At 46.3% G+C, this 18,979-nt stretch overlaps 1 protein-coding gene across 2 annotated transcripts in view; it reads left to right on the top strand.

Moving 5' to 3' along the window:
• Window positions 1–18,640, top strand: part of LOC106562743 (UPF0606 protein KIAA1549L) — a 128,216-nt gene extending 109,576 nt beyond the window's left edge. For both annotated transcript variants that reach the window (XM_082957906.1, XM_045689495.2), the window contains 7 exons: window positions 1–134; window positions 3,588–3,720; window positions 9,538–9,933; window positions 10,101–10,198; window positions 10,665–11,005; window positions 12,955–13,106; window positions 14,595–18,640. The exon at window positions 1–134 is cut by the window's left edge and continues 93 nt beyond it. In XM_082957906.1, the coding sequence (XP_082814032.1) occupies window positions 1–134; window positions 3,588–3,720; window positions 9,538–9,933; window positions 10,101–10,198; window positions 10,665–11,005; window positions 12,955–13,106; window positions 14,595–14,864 (1,524 nt within the window). In that variant the 3' untranslated portion in view covers window positions 14,865–18,640. The remainder of the gene's footprint in view (window positions 135–3,587; window positions 3,721–9,537; window positions 9,934–10,100; window positions 10,199–10,664; window positions 11,006–12,954; window positions 13,107–14,594) is intronic.
• Window positions 18,641–18,979: the final 339 nt, after the last annotated feature.

The following is an 18,979-nucleotide window of genomic DNA, read 5'->3' as shown; positions in this document are numbered from 1 at the left end:
TCAGCGGATGGCAGCGGGACTGGGAGCAGGGCGCTGGCACAGAGACACGGACATGAGAGGGCACCTGGAGAGCATGGCCCACCACTGGAGCCTGATGAAGACCGGGCATCCACCTACGTCAAGTCCAGCAGGAGGTGAGATGGGGGAGGGTGTGAGGGGAAAGAGGAGGGGATGGGGATATATGTTGAGTTGTAGGTGGGTAGTTTGATTGTCCCTCCTCCAAAGCTTTTCAAGGACATTGATTGGCACTCTCTCTGTCTGTCACGCAGCGTCATTGGCCAGTTGTCTGTCTGCAGTTCCATGCCCTCATCTAACCCTCCCTCTCTATAAATGCTTCCTCAGCACGGCAGTCTGTCTGTCTAATTGTTTCATTATCATCTTTCTGTGATCCAGAGGAGGGCCTCATCAGGCCTCTTTAATCAGACTAATCCCCTCCTGTCTCTGGGATGGTGCTGGGCTCTGGCCCCTGGTCCTCTGGTTCTCTGCTCCTCCAGTCTGGAGATAAGAGGATTTGGTGTACTTGTCTCAGAGCAGAGGAGCCCATAAGGGGCTCTCCATTGGGCCGGCTCTGCCCTGCTCTGTCGTGCCATCATTTGCTACTGATGTAGACAGAGAGAGAAATAGCTTTGGTTTGTTATGGATGCCGATGAGGGAAAAACACATATGCATACATAACGCACAGACACACACACAGGCACGCACACAGGCACTCGCACACACACAAACTCTCGCACACACACAAACTCACACACACACACACACACACACACACACACACACACACACACACACACACACACACACACACACACACACACACACACACACACACACACACACACACACACACACACACACACACACACACACACACACACACACACACACTGTACAGGAAGAGAAAGGAAAGGCAGATGTTTGGGTTGGTGTTGTTTAGGTGATGGTTTTGTGGTTTTCATCGCTCTGTTTCTCTGGAGAACCAGACTTCATATTCACTGCTTGTTGCCCTCCTCCTCCTGTCTCCTCTCTCCTGTGTCCTGTCTCCTCTCTCCTCCTCCTGTCTCCTGTCTCCTCTCTCCTGTGTCCTCTCTCTTGTCTCCTTTCTCCTCTCTTCTGTCTTCTCTCTTCTGTCTCCTTTCTCTCCTCTCCTCTCTTCTGTCTCCTCTCTCCTGTATCCTGTCTCCTCTCTCCTGTCTCCTGTCTCCTCTCTCCTGTCTCCTGTCTCCTCTCTCCTGTCTCCTGTCTCCTCTCTCCTGTCTTCTGTCTCCTCTCTCCTGTCTCCTGTCTCCTCTCTCCTGTCTCCTGTCTCCTGTCTCCTCTCTCCTGTCTCCTGTCTCCTCTCTCCTGTCTCTATCATCTTTGGTTCTGGTGAAGTGAGCTTGAGATGTTTCCCATAGACACATGTTTGACAGACTCTACAGTCATGCTCAGCCTGCTGATAGGACTGTGATGAGTGATGAGATAACACTCCCAGAGCATGTTCACTGATAAGCATCTTGTTCAACAGAATGGAAAATATGTATCAATATTGCATTATGCTGTGTCATACATATTACCTCCTCTCTAAGACGTCCTCATTATGATGGCGTTTTAGGAGTTTCAGCATTGGCTGGCAGGGATATGTGATTGAAAAACACAGGATTATGTCAAATCAATCTGGCAGAGGAGATATTATGTTCAGGAGATATTATGTTCAGGAGATATTATGTTCAGGAGATATTATGTTCAGACTTACACTACCATTCAACAGTTTGGGATCACTTAGAAATGTCCTTGTTTTCCATGAAAACATACAGTACATGAAATGAGTTTCAAAATTAATAGGAAATATAGTCAAGACAATTTATAACCTTGTCAACAAATGTATAACCTTGTCAACAAATCAAAGTTTGAAGGACACAATTATTATTTCAATTAAAAATCATTGCGTCCTTCAAACTTTGTTTTTGTCAAAGAATCCTCCATTTGCATCTATTTCAGCCTTGCAGACCTTTGGCATTCTAGTTGTCAATTTGTTGAGGTAATCTGAAGAGATTTCACCCCATGCTTCCTGAAGCACCTCCCATAAATTGGATTGGCTTGATGGGCACTTCTTACCTACCTTACGGTCAAGCTGCTCCCACAACAGCTCAATAGGGTTGAGATCCGGTGACTGTGCTGGCCACTCCATTATAGACAGAATACCAGCTGACTGCTTCTTCCCTAAATAGTTATTGCATGGTTTGGAGCTGTGCTTTGGGTCATTTTCCTGTTGTAGGAGGAAATTGGCTCCAATGAAGCCCCGTCCACAGGGTATGGCATGGCGTTGCAAAATGGAGTGATAGCCTTCCTTCTTCAAGATCCCTTTTACCCTGTACAAATCTCCCACTTTACCACCACCAAAGCACCCCCAGACCATCACATTGCCTCCAGCATATTTGAATTTTTTCTGTGTCTCACGAATGTTCTTCTTTGTGATCCGAACACCTCAAACTTAGTCGTCTGTCCATAACACTTTTTTCCAATCTTCTTCTGTCCAGTGTCTGTGTTATTTTGCCCATCTTAATCTTTTATTTTTATTGGCCAGTCTGAGATATGGCTTTTTCTTTGCAACTCTGCCTAGAAGGCCAGCATCCCGAAGTCGCCTCTTCACTGTTGACGTTGAGACTGGTGTTTTGCGGGTACTATTTAATGAAGCTGCCAGTTGAGGACGTGTGAGGCGTCTGTTTCTCAAACTAGACACTCTAATGTACTTGTCCTCTTGTGCAGTTGTGCACCGGGGCCTCCCACTCCCCTTTCTATTCTGGTTAGAGCCAGTTTGCGCTGTTCTGTGAAGGGAGTAGTACGCAGCGTTGTACGAGATCTTCAGTTTCTTGGCAATTTCTTGCATGGAATAATCTTAATTTCTCAGAACAAGAATAGACTGACGAGTTTCAGAAGAAAGTTCTTTGTTTCTGGCCATTTTGAGCCTGTAATCGAACCCACAAATGCTGATGCTCTAGATACTCAACTAGTCTAAAGAAGGCCAGTTTTAGTGCTTCTTTAATCAGAACAACAGTTTTCAGCTGTGCTAACATAATTGCGAAAGGGTTTTCTAATGATGAATTAGCCTTTTAAAATGATAAACTTGGATTAGCTAACACAACGTGCCATTGGAACACAGGAGAGATGGTTACTGATAATGGGCCTCTGTACGCCTATGTTATTCAATAAAAAACCTGCCGTTTCCAGCTACAATAGTCATTTACTACATTAACAATGTCTACACTGTATTTCTGATCCATTTTATGTTATTTTAATAGACCAAAAAATGTGCTTTTCTTTAAAAAACAAGGACATTTCTAAGTGACCCCAGACTGTTGAACGGTAGTGTAGGTGGAAAGGCCTATAGAACATAATAGAATGTTGATTCATGGTGACATTGTTGCTGCTGATGATGATGTGGTTGATGACGAAGAAGACGATGACCACGACGATGATAATGAAACCAGGAGTTTCTCCTAGTTAACTGTATTGTCTAAGGCGGTTTGTTGCACTCGTTTGAGCAACACATTCCTCTTCTTATTGGCTGATTTGATTCAAGCTCTGTAACACTCTGTGATTGGCAGACACTCTCAGGTGAGGCAGCGGACCTATCGGAGCAGGCAGAGCCTGAACAGCCCGAGTACCGGAGGAACAGAGATGGACCTGCTGGTTATGAGGGAGAGACCCAGGAGAGGCATCAGGAACAGCGGCTACGACGTGAGTCCCACTCCCCTTACCCTGGTCCTGACCCTGGTCCCGACCCACTTGTCCTGAGCCTGGTCCCGACCCACTGGTCCTGACCCTGGTCCCGACCCACTGGTCCTGAGCCTGGTCCCGACCCACTGGTCCTGAGCCTGGTCCCGACCCACTGGTCCTGACCCTGGTCCCGACCCACTGGTCCTGACCTTGGTCCCGACCCACTGGTCCTGACCCTGGTCCCGACCCACTGGTCCTGACCCTGGTCCCGACCCACTGGTCCTGACCCTGGTCCCGACCTACTGGTCCTGACCCTGGTCCCGACCCACTGGTCCTGACCCTGGTCCCGACCGTGGTCCCGACCCACTGGTCCTGACCCTGGTCCCGACCCACTGGCCCTATCTGAACTGGATGGGTTTAATCAGGTGTTCTGTGTCTCAGAAGCAGACTGGGGTTCAAACACTATTTAAAATATTTCTGTTACTTTGAGCATTTGCTCTAGCATGATGGGTTTGGAGTGGCAGATGGGCGGGGTTTGGAGTGGCAGATGGGCGGGGTTTGGAGTGGCAGATGGGCGGGGTTTGGAATGGCAGATGGGCGAGGTTTGAGGTGGCAGATGGGTGGGCTTTGCAACAATGTTATTGATTCCATTGGGCCAGCCAGCTAAAGTATTTGAAATTATTTCAAATAGCATTTGAACCCAGGACTGTGGCAGATACAGTGTCGTGAAAAAGTATTGCCCCCTTTCTAATTTTCTCTTTGACTTGAAACGAGCAGTTCATGCTAGTAAACCCACAAATGTCGCTGAGAAAAAGCAGTCCTGCATGCAAGTATGTTTTTGTTGTTATTTGTAAACTCAGATTCCCTTTATCTAATATTAGGTTTTTGTTGAAGATCTGACAACATTCAGTATCAAAAATATGCAAAAATAGAGAACATTTAAAAGGGGGCAAATACTTTTTCATAACACTGTACACTGTAGCTTACATGTCCACAGTCGTTAAAACCATTCATTTTAGAGTTGATTTACTATCCAAAAATAGCTAACATCCCCAGGTGACTGGAGACAACAGCTTCCTGTTGCAAACAAACAAACATATATACCTGCACGCTCCAAATGTTTTGTATGGTGCTGAGGCAAAATAAACAGAAACACATTCACTGCTTGCTGCTTGCTGCAAAAAGTGTTGACTTGGAATGATTCAGACTAGTGCATGTTTCACAACAGACACATCACTGGGTAGTGAACTGTCTGTTTGTAGTACCTCTGGCAGGGTACTGTTGCATTCAAGGCAGTTGTCTTAAGGTGTAGAGGTGAGTTCCATTCAACATCACAACATATTTGCATTCCTGAATGCACCCCTAATAGAGCTCTCCAGGGGTCATGACCTTACAAAGTCTCAGATAGGAACTGGACTACCCACATACAGGTGTGGTTGAAGTTAACCATACCAGACTGCAGTGAAGGAGTTGCTTAATGGTTGATAGTGGTAGATTCATAAGGTGTTCTTTATAGTTTTGGTTGATGATACATTTCAGACGTTGCCCTCTCCTCTCCTCTCCTCTCCTCTCCTCTCCTCTCCTCTCCTCTCCTCTCCTCTCCTCTCCTCTCCTCTCCTCTCCTCTCCTCTCCTCTCCTCTCCTCTCCTGTGGTGTGATACTGTTGCTGCGTAGATGATGCTAGACAGATACAGTTAGAATATCAAGAGGCTAAAAACCAGCTCCCTGAAGTCATGTTTCAGATCACTACTTAACAAACACCACAATTATCTCTAAGACACTCACAACACTGTTAATATCTTACAACCTTTAACCTTTAACCTTTCATTTACAAACAAAGAGAACAAGGGAGTTTTACAGTAAGCTCCTACTTTACAAACAGAACAGCATAGTGTCTTTCTCTCCTTTAATTTATCTAATCATCTCAGACATTGGTTTTAACAATAACCACATATTACAGCTAATAGAATATGTATCACATTTACCACAGACAGTAACAACTCTTTGAGTCTATTGTCAATATCCTCTACACAGAGAAACATCATTTCCTCCCTAGCAACTGGTCTTCATACTCTTCCTCCACGTCGTCCTCCACAGTTCTGCTCCCTGTCTTCCTCTACCTCCTCCCTCCACTGTTCTGCCCCCTGTCTTCCTCCACCTCCTCTCTCCACTGTTCTGCTCCTGTCTTCCTCCACCTCCTCCCTCCACTGTTCTGCTCCTGTCTTCCTCCACCTCCTCCCTCCACTGTTCTGCTCCTATCTTCCTCCACCTCCTCCCTCCACTGTTCTGCCCCCTGTCTTCCTCCACCTCCTCCCTCCACTGTTCTGCCCCCTGTCTTCCTCCACCTCCTCCCTCCACTGTTCTGCCCCCTGTCTTCCTCCACCTCCTCCCTCCACTGTTCTGCCCCGTCTTCCTCCACCTCCTCCCTCCACTGTTCAGCTCCCTGTCTTCCTCCACCTCCTCCCTCCACTGTTCTGCTCCTGTCTTCCTCCACCTCCTCCCTCCACTGTTCTGCCCCCTGTCTTCCTCCACCTCCTCCCTCCACTGTTCTGCTCCTGTCTTCCTCCACCTCCTCCCTCCACTGTTCTGCTCCTGTCTTCCTCCACCTCCTCCCTCCACTGTTCTGCTCCTGTCTTCCTCCACCTTCTCCCTCCACTGTTCTGCCCCCTGTCTTCCTCCACCTCCTCCCTCCACTGTTCTGCCCCCTGTCTTCCTCCACCTCCTCCCTCCACTGTTGTGCTCCTGTCTTCCTCCACCTCCTCCCTCCACTGTTCTGCCCCCTGTCTTCCTCCACCTCCTCCCTCCACTGTTGTGCTCCTGTCTTCCTCCACCTCCTCCCTCCACTGTTCTGCCCCGTCTTCCTCCACCTCCTCCCTCCACTGTGCTGCTCCCTGTCTTCCTCCACCTCCTCCCTCCACTGTTCTGCCCCGTCTTCCTCCACCTCCTCCCTCCACTGTGCTGCTCCCTGTCTTCCTCCACCTCCTCCCTCCACTGTTCTGCCCCGTCTGCCTCCACCTCCTCCCTCCACTGTGCTGCTCCCTGTCTTCCTCCACCTCCTCCCTCCACTGTTCTGCCTCTTCTCTACCTCCCGTGGGAGTGAAACATAGCCTCCCTGCAGTAACCGTAACAACCGTGTCAGCCTGCAAAAAAATAGGGTGCTAGCGTGGTCGGTCAGCTCCTTGCAGAAGGACTGGCTCTATTGATTACAGTGGGAACGCTTGCTCTGCGGGCCATATCACTGCGGATCCACGTCTCCGCCTGTCCGTGTTGCGAGGGAACTGATTTATGAGGCGGCTGCACCAGGTCTCCTGTGGCTGCTCCCTTCCACTCGTACAGGAAGTAGGGCACCCTCAGATCCAACTCATTTATCACCCTGAGAGAGAGTGGGATGGAGGAAGAGAGAGGCTGGAGGGAGAAAGCAAGGAGGGAGGGGTGGACATAGAGAGAGCAGAGCGAGCACAGAGCGTGGGTGAGAAAATGGAGTGAGTGAGTGAGTGAGTGAGTGAGTGAGTGAGTGAGTGAGTGAGTGAGTGAGTGAGTGAGTGAGTGAGTGAGTGAGTGAGTGAGTGAGTGAGTGAGTGAGTGAGTGAGTGAGTGAGTGAGTGATATATAACAGTAGGCTAACACACACAGACCTCCAGTAGTTTACCGCAGTGCTTAATTACTTCTACAGTGATTTGCCAGATTGTTTATCGCCACAATTAATCTACGGGGGGCGGGACAAGGAGAGGGAAGGAGGAGATGGAGAGATAAACAGAAACACAACTCACACTCCGTACAAAACTGTCCCGGTAGCACTCTACCCTGCAGAGACCAACCAGAGAGATAGCAGTTCCACTGGAGGAATACTGAACACCTATTCATGTGATATATTACAGTACTACAGTGTACCATCAAGCAGCTCTGGCTAACTTAGTCAGCATCTTGTCAACAACAACGCACAGCCAGGATGAGTCACTAGTATAGCTTCCTGAATCGTTAAAGCCACTTGAACATTTCTCATCTGACCATCTCTGGTTGAGTCAGTGGCATTCCACCCAGCTATCAGGGGACTGTTCATTTGCCGTTGTAGCACTGTGCTCGTAAATCATGAAATGGGGGTTTTGCAATGCAATGTGGGATAGTCCTTCAGTGCTGTAAAGAGAAAGTACTAGGCATGAGTGTCTTTGGGGTTGTGGTGTGTTTCTGTGTAAAGAACATGGCTCCCTAACGCCAATTAAACCGGGGCAGCATCAACAGTTTGCAGGGTGCTAATAAAGTGAATGGAGAGTTTTTGTTTGAGCCTCAGAGAGCACTAAAATGACTCTCTACTCTGATAGGTCTGGGAGACAATGACTCTCTACTCTGATAGGTCTGGGAGACAATGACACTCTACCCTGATAGGTCTGGGGGATAATGACACTCTACTCTGATAGGTCTGGGAGATAATGACACTCTACTCTGATAGGTCTGGGAGATAATGACTCTCTACTCTGATAGGTCTGGGAGATAATGACACTCTACTCTGATAGGTCTGGGAGACAATGACACTCTACTCTGATAGGTCTGGGAGATAATGACACTCTACTCTGATAGGTCTGGGAGATAATGACACTCTACTCTGATAGGTCTGGGAGACAATGACACTCTACTCTGATAGGTCTGGGAGATAATGGCACTCTACTCTGATAGGTCTGGGAGACAATGACACTCTACTCTGATAGGTCTGGGAGATAATGACACTCTACTCTGATAGGTCTGAGAGATAACAACACTCTACTCTGATAGGTCTGGGAGACAACGACACTCTACTCTGATAGGTCTGGGAGATAATGACACTCTACTCTGATAGGTCTGGGAGATAATGACTCTACTCTGATAGGTCTGGGAGACAAAGACACTCTACTCTGATAGGTCTGGGAGACAAAGACACTCTACTCTGATAGGTCTGGGAGACAAAGACACTCTACTCTGATAGGTCTGGGAGACAAAGACACTCTACTCTGATAGGTCTGGGAGACAAAGACACTCTACTCTGATAGGTCTGGGAGACAATGACCTCTACTCTGATAGGTCTGGGAGATAATTACTCTCTACTCTGATAGGTCAGGGAGGTAATGACTCTCTACTCTGATAGGTCGGGGAGATAATGACTCCCTACGCTGATAGGTCGGGGAGATAATGACTCTGTACTCTGACAGGTCTGGGAGATAATGACTCTGTACTCTGACAGGTCTGGGAGATAATGACTCTACTCTGATAGGTCTGGGAGATAATGACACTCTACTCTGATAGGTCCAGGAGATAATGACTCTCTACTCTGATAGGTCGGGGAGATAATGACTCCCTACGCTGATAGGTCTGGGAGATAATGACTCTCTACTCTGACAGGTCTGGGAGATAATGACTCTACTCTGATAGGTCTGGGAGATAATGACTACTCTGACAGGTCTGAACTGTATTAGCTCTACTAGTACTAATTGGAAATGAAGTGTAAACAGTGTATCAGTGGAGGCTGCTGAGGGAGGACGGCTCATAATAATGGTTGGAACAGCGCCAATGGAGCCATGTGTTTCATGTGTTTGATACCATTCCACTGGTTCTGCTCCAGCCATTACCACAAGACCGTCCTCCCCAATTAAGGTACCACTAACCTCCTGGTGTGTGTGTGTGTGTGTGTGTGTGTGTGTGTGTGTGTGCTGTGTGTGTGTCTGTGTGTGTGTCTGTGTGTGTGTCTGTGTGTGTCTGTCTGTGTGTGTCTGTGTGTGTGTGTCTGTGTGTGTGTGTGTGTGTGTGTGTGTGTGTGTGTGTGTGTGTGTGTGTGTGTAACCAATTCCACTCTTTTTCTCTGTGTTTCAGACTGAACCGGAGCTGATTGAGGAGACCAACGTGGATCGTCTGATTGGCCCGCGGGGGGGTTATGTCTGCCCCAGAGGGGTCAAAGGTCACTCAGAGACCTCCACGTTGAGCTCCCAGCCGTCCATCGACGAGGTACGCCAGCAGATGCACCTGCTCTTGGAGGAGGCCTTCAGCCTGGCCTCAGGGGGACACTCCTCCACAGCCGGACGCCACCACCACTCCCATCACCCCCACCACGGTTACCACCACGGCCACTACAGCCCCGGACCTCCACCCCTGCCCTACTCTGACGTGGTGACCAGTGCCCCGGGAACCATGAGCCGTGGCCGGGGAGGAGGGCTGCAGTGGGTGCCGGCGTACGGAGCAGATATGTATCAGTGCAGCCTCCCCAAACCTGTGAGTGGGTGGAAGGATAAAACCTCTGAGAATGGTTATGTTAGGTCAGAATGTACTACTGTACTGGTTCTAGTTGACTAAACCTTAACAAGTAGACACTTTCTCCTATCAGAAAACATCAACCCACACTATATTATTCATGTGTGTGTTGACTTGTCTTCTTCCAGGCCTTTAGGTTCACCCAGCTTCCTGACATGGTTATGGCCTCTTCTCCACCCCCTATTCCCCCTCGCACCGGCCCCCCTCCTGGGACCTCTCTAAGACGGTACGGCCAGGACACACACACACACACACACACACACACACACACACACACACACACACACACACACACACACACACACACACACACACACACACACACACACACACACACACACACCACACACACACACACACACAGCCCCATGAGACTATTCTCACCTTTCCTCAAATGAATCCTAGCCGCAATACCGCACTCTCACCCCAAAATTAATCACTAAACTCCCCAACATTCAAATTCACATGGTAATATTCACCAGGTAAATGCAGTGTGGCCAGACTGATCTCAGTCGTGTATACTGCACATTTGAAAGCAGAATCAGTGCAGAGGAAGATGACATGAATAGCAATGAGAATCCAGTGTAACTGTGGGTCTTATATGGAGCACCACTGTCCTCTTGTGGTGAAGAATATGTGTTGCATGTGAATGTGATTTTGCGATGTGAGCATTATCTCTCTCTCTGACTCAGCTCGTCGCCTGACCTGGGGTCCAAGGCCAGGATCTCAGAGTCTGGGACCAACATGACGGACATGCAGACCCAGCATAATGACAGCAGCGCCCCCTATGTCTCTCTCTCCAGAGCAGCACTCCCCTCAGTCCCCCTCTCCAGAGCAGCACTCCCCTCAGTCCCCCTCTCCAGAGCAGCACTCCCCTCAGTCCCCCTCTCCAGAGCAGCACTCACCTCAGTCCCCCTCTCCAGAGCAGCACTCCCCTCAGTCCCCCTCTCCAGAGCAGCACTCCCCTCAGTCCCGCTCTCCAGAGCAGCACTCCCCTCAGTCACAGCAGAACAGCCGGTGTCCACCTACTCAGGTCAGAACCTGTTTGTCTGTTTTTTAAATGTACACTGCTCAAAAAAATAAAGGGAACACTTTAACAACACAATGTAACTCCAAGTCAATCACACTTCTGTGAAATCAAACTGTCCACTTAGGAAGCAACACTGATTGACAATAAATTTCACATGCTGTTGTGCAAATGGAATAGACAACAGGTGGAAATTATAGGCAATTAGCAAGACACCCCCAATAAAGGAGTGGTTCTGCAGGTGGTGACCACAGACCACTTCTCAGTTCTTATGCTTCCTGGCTGATGTTTTGGTCACTTTTGAATGCTGGCGGTGCTTTCACTCTAGTGGTAGCACGAGACGGAGTCTACAACCCACACAAGTGGCTCAGGTAGTGCAGCTCATCCAGGATGGCACATCAATGCGAGCTGTGGCAAGAAGGTTTGCTGTGTCTGTCAGCGTAGTGTCCAGAGCATGGAGGCGCTACCAGGAGACAGCCCAGTACATCAGGAGACGTGGAGGAGGCCGTAGGAGGGCAACAACCCAGCAGCAGGACCGCTACCTCCGCCTTTGTGCAAGGAGGAGCAAGAGGAGCACTGCCAGAGCCCTGCAAAATGACCTCCAGCAGGCCACAAATGTGCATGTGTCTGCTCAAACGGTCAGAAACAGGCTCCATGAGGGTGGTATGAGGGCCCGACGTCCACAGGTGGGGGTTATGCTTACAGCCCAACACCGTGCAGGACGTTTGGCATTTGCCAGAGAACACCAAGATTGGCAAATTCGCCACTGGTGCCCTGTGCTCTTCACAGATGAAGCAGGTTCACACTGAGCACATGTGACAGACGTGACAGAGTCTGGAGACGCCGTGGAGAACGTTCTGCTGTCTGCAACATCCTCCAGCATGACTGGTTTGGCGGTGGGTCAGTCATGGTGTGGGGTGGCATTTCTTTGGGGGGCCGCACAGCCCTCCATGTGCTCGCCAGAGGTAGCCTGACTGCCATTAGGTACCGAGATGAGATCCTCAGACCCCTTGTGAGACCATATGCTGGTGCGGTTGGCCCTGGGTTCCTCCTAATGCAAGACAATGCTAGACCTCATGTGGCTGGAGTGTGTCAGCAGTTCCTGCAAGAGGAAGGCATTGATGCTATGGACTGGCCTGCCCGTTCCCCAGACCTGAATCCAATTGAGCACATCTGGGACATCATGTCTCGCTCCATCCACCAACGCCACGTTGCACCACAGACTGTCCAGGAGTTGGCGGATGCTTTAGTCCAGCTCTGGGAGGAGATCCCTCAGGAGACCATCCGCCACCTCATCAGGAGCATGCCCAGGCGTTGCTGGGAGGTCATACAGGCACGTGGAGGCCACACACACTACTGAGCCTCATTTTGACTTGTTTTAAGGACATTACATCAAAGTTGGATCAGCCTGTAGTGTGGTTTTCCACTTTAATTTTGAGTGTGACTCCAAATCCAGACCTCCATGGGTTGATAAATTGGATTTCCATTGATTATTTTTGTGTGATTTTGTTGTCAGCACATTCAACTATGTAAAGGAAAAAGTATTTAATAAGATTATTTCATTCATTCAGATCTAGGATGTGTTATTTTAGTGTTCCCTTTATTTTTTTGAGCAGTATATTTTATTATCCTTGCGGGGGTCTAGGTTAGGAGTTAGGGCTTGGGTTAGGGCTTGGGTTAGGGCTTGGGTTAGGAGTTTGGGTTAGGAGTTTGGGTTAGGAGTTTGGGTTAGGAGTTTGGGTTAGGAGTTAGGGTTTGGGTTAGGAGTTTGGGTTAGGAGGTGGGTTAGGAGTTAGGGTTTGGGTTAGGAGTTAGAATCAGGGTTAGGATTTAGGTTTAGGTTTAGGTTAACTTTGTTGTTTGTCATAAATGTAGAACAACTTGATTCTTCTTCTAGTAATGGCAGTTGTCATTGTAGTATTTCCCCTGTATAACGACCTCCTAACCCCCCACAGGAAACCCCATCACAGCGGTGTACGCCATCCCAGCCTCGCGGTCGGGTTACTCTGAGTACTTTGCCTCCACGCCCCCGTCCTCCTACCACAGCCCATCCTGGATGTCCTACCCCCCCGAGCCTGAGGACGTGCCCCCCCAGTGGGCTGACTCTGTAAGAAACCCCCCTACTCTCTACACTCACAGCGTAGGGAGAAGTAGCTACCCACTGTAAGAATAGGTCAAAGATAAATACACAACGCAGAGACAGAGGATGAGAGGTCAAAAGGACGAGAAGTCAATAGAGTAATAATGATGAAGGGAAATAGTGTTTTTTCTGTAATAGGGAATTATTGCAAGGAATTCTAATTGGTCAACCACAGGCTAGGGCGGGGTTATAAAACTACATGCTGTCCTTTTGTTCTGGCTAGAGAACCACTGGAGAGAATCACTGAGAGAGCATCACTGAGGACAGGGGAGAATGACCATCTACCTCTCAGCATAACATCTATGATTTGTCCTCTTTGAATAAACCTATTTTCCTCCCACTGATTTGCTTTGGGGTTTGTGTTATTGAAGAGTAACATAAATTGCTAACAGCACTGATCCTGGATCAGATACGTTACCTTATGGTAAAGTTAGGATGGGGGTGGAATATTCTGATCCTAAATCTGTGTTTAAGGGTATGTTCTACCTCGAGCCACAACCATACCATACACAAGGGAAAGCCCAATCCTGCCCCAGGTCTTAGAGTTGTTATGTAAACTAATGGAAAGATAAGTTACAGAGCTCAATGTGTTTTCCTGGATGTTTGTAAGACACCAAAATGTGACTAATAAGTGAATATGAAGACATTTTCATGACAGCCTCTGCAGAGAGCTTTATCAGGGATTGACAGTGAGCTCATTCCTCATCTACCACTAAGCAAAATTTGGTTCCTAATTTTCTATTATACAATACTCTCTCTGTCTCTGTCTGTCTGTTAAACATGAAATGGTTTCCATTTCCCCATCTGTCACTGTTATTGACCATGTGACCTCCCCTTTCCTCACTGGCCTTTCCTCTTCTGTATGGAATGTTCTTTGTATCCCTGTTTGTCTGCCTGTTTCAACCAGATGTCTTCACGCAGTGTCTTTTTGCAGAACCAGTGTCATTTAGAAACCATTTGCTGAACTGAATGTATGGCTGGCGTTGAGTGGACACAGCAAAATACCGGGGTAGTTGAGCACATTTCCTAAATGAACACCTCTTGTCTATTTTATTTTGGATCTTTCTTTGATTAGTTTTGTGTAGAGTCAGACAGTCATGCACATGTCATGTCCACATTCTAAAGTAACCCAGAAGTGGAGTTCAAATGCTTCGTTTGAATCGAAAGTCCATTTTTAAAAGTCACAGATATTTTAATCGCCTTTTTAATTTTTACTTCTTAATTTATTTTATCGTGTGAGTTTCGTCCAAGTGTGCTTGTGTATATTTTCCCTTGTTTTCAGCCATTTGAATATGTGTAATACATGTGGAAGAGAGACAATGTTCACCCAGCAAACTGATCCAATAAGGATAATGTTTTGGAATTTGAAAAATAAAAACAAAAACACAGCATCAGCTGTATTTCCTATCATTTAGGTGGTTGTTTTGGTGACGCCTGGCCTACTCTCTCTTCCAGGTGGCTCTCCCAGGGTACGTGGAGGCCTTTCCTCATCCTCGCTACCCTCAAGGCAGCTCCCCCAGACTCCCCCTACACTATGGCCAGGCCATGGAGCCACCCCCCACCGCGACCACCGCTGCGTCCCAGCAGAGCCTGCCCGATGCGGGGGAGGCCAGAGACAGAGTCCCACTCAGCAGTCTCTCCACATCCGCCCTGGTCCAGGCCATCCGCCAGGAGGTGGCAAAGCTGGCCAAGAAACAGACAGACATGTTTGAGTTCCAGGTGTAATCCCTCCCTCTAGTGGCCGGGAGGTGGAATTGCAGCACTCTCTTTTCTGAACAACACTAGAGACTAAACAAACTCTCAAACTCAGCTTTTTTGACAGTTGTATATTAAGACTGATAAAAGCCTCTTTCTTTCTTTCTATTTCTCTCTCTCTCCCCCTCTGTCATTGTGGGAAAATCTCACGTTGCTCTGATGTGTTTCATCACCATGCTGTTATTTTGGAGTTACTGAAGGGTGAAAGTGTTCTATCTCAAACTGTCAGTCATCTCTTCTTAACGATGTCTCTATAGTTACATTACATCACCTGTTCCTTTACATTGTACATATGTCATCCCCACATCAAAAGACCTGTAATAATGAAAGATGAGTGTTTCTCTAACCAGGACAGTAACCTTAGCAACCCACAGAGGAGTATGTCATGACATCAATAGAACAATTGATGAGGCAGAGAGACTCGTCACATGTTCATGCACAAAGGTCCAACCACTTCAGAACATCAGAATGAAGTGATAACAAGCTTAGGGTTTTTGGAGGATATATTGGCAGGGTTGTTGTTAGGCCTGAGATCAAGTCGAGGGCAGGCAGACTGTGCCACTATATCCTCCAAACACCGGCTTCGAGGGCATCACTTTTATACAATGTGTTACGAACATATTCAAATAATGATTGACATATTTTCATTAAAAAACTGTATTTTGATGAATTTATTCATACTATTACATCCTTCCACAAGATATAGTCCCGACACAAATCTAGCCGGCTTGTCGTTCGTTCTATCAGTTCGGTTGCTACAGTAGAGATGCGACACACAGTCGTTCAGTCTTTTTGTTCTGTATTTATGGATGCGACCCAGTCATTTGTTCTAAATGTTCAATTTCCATACTGGCTGGCAACGTTCTTATCCCTTTCTTTCCAGTTAGCCTACTAAGGCTAACTTACAGATAGAATAACAGCAACTTAGTTGCATTTGCATTTGTTTTAGCTGTTTTCTAGAGATATTTATTTGGATAAATCCATAACAATGAGCAATGAGGCTTGATTTTGCCTGGCATACAAAATGTGCTCACTTGTCAGGACAATGTTGTTCAGAGGAGCTAGCCAACAACACAGCTAACAGCTACTTCAAACTGAAGCTGGAAAGACTGCAAACTAGCTGCACTTTGTTTAGTTTTACCTTTTTTCAATTGACATTTCTTTGTATATATCCATAAAAATAATACCAGCTGATTCATGATTTTGACTTGTTGAGAAACGCTGCCTGTCTGTCTTGTCCCGACTCCCGACATGTTCATTACTATGGGACAGCTGGAGATAAAATTGGAATATTGAAACAATGTTGCAAATGTCGGAGAGACAGACAGCAAGTTTTATACAAATCTCCGCTGTTGAAAACTAAATGTTAGTCTAAAGGAAATGTGAGATAATGTCTAGATGCTTTTTATAGTGGAGATTAAGTTTATAAATTGCTTGGCTGGGATGATGAGACAGTGGATTGCGCAGTCATATGGAACTGAGTAAATAGGCATTTTAACATCATAGATTTAGCCGTTGGTAACTTGTGGAATAGACACCGGCTGGAATGCAGTTTTAACCAATCAGCATTCAGGATTAGACCCACCCGTTGTATAATGTGTATATATAAGCATGTAGAGAGATGCCATGTATCTTAGCTCTTTTTATAGAACAAGTACATTTCACCTAAAAGAGAGACACCTGTTTTGTTGTCATCTCCAATGGTCCTGAGTATTCCATCCACTGACTGAGAGGGGATTTAGCTTGTTATGTTCTTCAATGACAATTGAGAACTGAGTCAGATTCCCCTTTCCTGTGCTCAGCCATGTCTTCTAAGTATCATTTCAAGCAGTTTGAAAACAACATGAGTGGTCTGTTTTGTAACATCGGACCACAAATTAGGCACAATTGAAGTCAGTAGATTTAATGAAGGGTGTTGATTTTCTCCAAAGAAAAGGAGGTGCTGGTATTGTATATGAATGGATATGAATAGTGAGCTGAGATCTGACACCATGTTTGGAAGAAACACACTTTTCAGAACACATGTGCCTCATAAATTGTGATTATTTTGTCGACAAACACTTGAATCGTAAGGACGCCAACAACAAGTTCACTTGTTTCTTGACGTTGCCTCCAAACTGCCTTTCACAACGTGAACATGATCATAAATCCAGTACTATAGCCCTTTTCTTGGACACGGTAAAGTTGGACTGAGTTTAACACAACTGTAAATACATGTGTTTCTTAACAGAAAGGAGAGAGGACACTTTAAACGCTGACACAGTGCTCAGTTAGATTTCTTTTTTCTTTAGAAATCATAAAGAAATCATAAATTGGCCACAGAATCCACTCAGCAATGTTACAGAAAGTAGGTATTGCACTGTAATGATTCTACATAACAGAGGGTCATATCTGTTCTACACAATACATTTCTACATTCTGTAATGTTTTGTCTTCTAGTAATGATCAGATAAGACAAAAAACAGACTGACTCTTTGACATTTTAGGACTGGAGATGTGCATCTATGGTTTAATGCACAAAATCCCCAGGATTGATTGGCACAAGGTCCTCTAGTAGGTATAATGGTACTATGCTGTTACATAAGGTCAGTGGTGGACTGGGACACTGCTAACTACATAAAGATTGGTTTGAGCTTTGAAGACCAAGGTGCTCTCAGTAGTGCATTCTTTGCATCATATTGTGAAAGTCTATCCCAATGAGTTTGATCTCCTTGATGATTGTACTGTAACTTTTTATTTTGAACGAGAACCAGCTCAAATGCACTTTATCCTATGGGTATATGTCTGTTGTGTTAACTGTTGCTGGACAGGAAGGTGAGAAGGTTAGGGCAGCTCCCAGTCCTGGAGTTTGGTCCTCTACATGGAGTCTGGCTTTCATTCTCTCACTCCCAGTGAGTGAACACACCTTGTCTGAAGGTTGCTCCTATTCAGTATAGTATTCATACAGTGGCTCTTGGTATTATAATGGATGGACATGGCATGCATGAGTCTACACATGGAACCCAAGACTGAGATGAGGCTGGTTTGATTATCTTTAATAAGAGGAACAAGTGACAGGGGGAAGAGTGTAATCGTTTTGGTCACAGTATACCAAAGAATGGGTGGACGAGCATATCACCTCACACATCGTAGGTGGTATTGCAACAACAAAAAATACTTTTAATTCTCAAATGACTGTAATGCTAAGATAAGAGAGGTAATGAACTGTTAAAATGAAGAGTTGTCCCAGATATGTAACATATTTTCTCCTTCTGTGTTTATCATGACGACACATTATTGTATTATTTCAGATGTAGATGATAGTTTTTCACCCTGATTTCCTTTCTTTACTGACCCCCTGTACAGTAGACTATCTGTTTTCAGATGCACCCTGGAAGATTAGGTTTTCCAGCCCGTCCAGTGTGTCTGTGTGTAAATAGAAGAGGAATACTCTCTCTTACTGTAACTCCAAACCAGAACTCTGTTGCTTTTCTGGTTCCAGCATTTCTTTTGCTGATGGACTGACAACACTCATAGTTGTGTTGTGGATGGACAGTTATATTACTATGTAGCTGCTGTATTGTACAATGAATCCCTTTCTGTCTGTTCTGTAGATGCTGACCAGTTTTGTGTTGAAATGAACACATTTCACATTTGAATGCTGATACATCAGTCTGAAGAGAGAAACAGGATGCCAGATTATGCGATTTGAATCTTTGCAAATTAACTCAATAAAAGTGATGACAGATTGGCTGTTTGATGGGGAATGTGGCTTGTGACTTTAATATCTGATTTATTTATTAACATAACTAGTTGTTAGTCAAGGTAATTCTGATGAGATTTTCCCTGATTTGAATCGTTCTCTTCTCAGTTGTTGGTTGACAGATGTATGAAGGTTGCTCAGGAAGTCATCTATAATGGGAGGGAAAGAGAATCAATCCATTTATAAAGTCCTGGCACTAATTCTGCAGAGGTCTAACATTGTAATAGACACCAGCAGCAGACGCCCCAAACTGTCTGTCGCATAGACCTACTAGGCCTACAATACGAAACAGCGCGTTTGAAGTCAGATTGTCATATGAAAAAAAGAGCACTGTATTTTACAT

This window comes from Salmo salar, chromosome 11 (genome assembly GCF_965601325.2).
Source record: "Salmo salar chromosome 11, fSalSal1, whole genome shotgun sequence".
In the NCBI taxonomy this organism is placed as follows: domain Eukaryota; kingdom Metazoa; phylum Chordata; class Actinopteri; order Salmoniformes; family Salmonidae; genus Salmo; species Salmo salar.
This window is presented reverse-complemented; position numbering and strand designations above follow the sequence as displayed.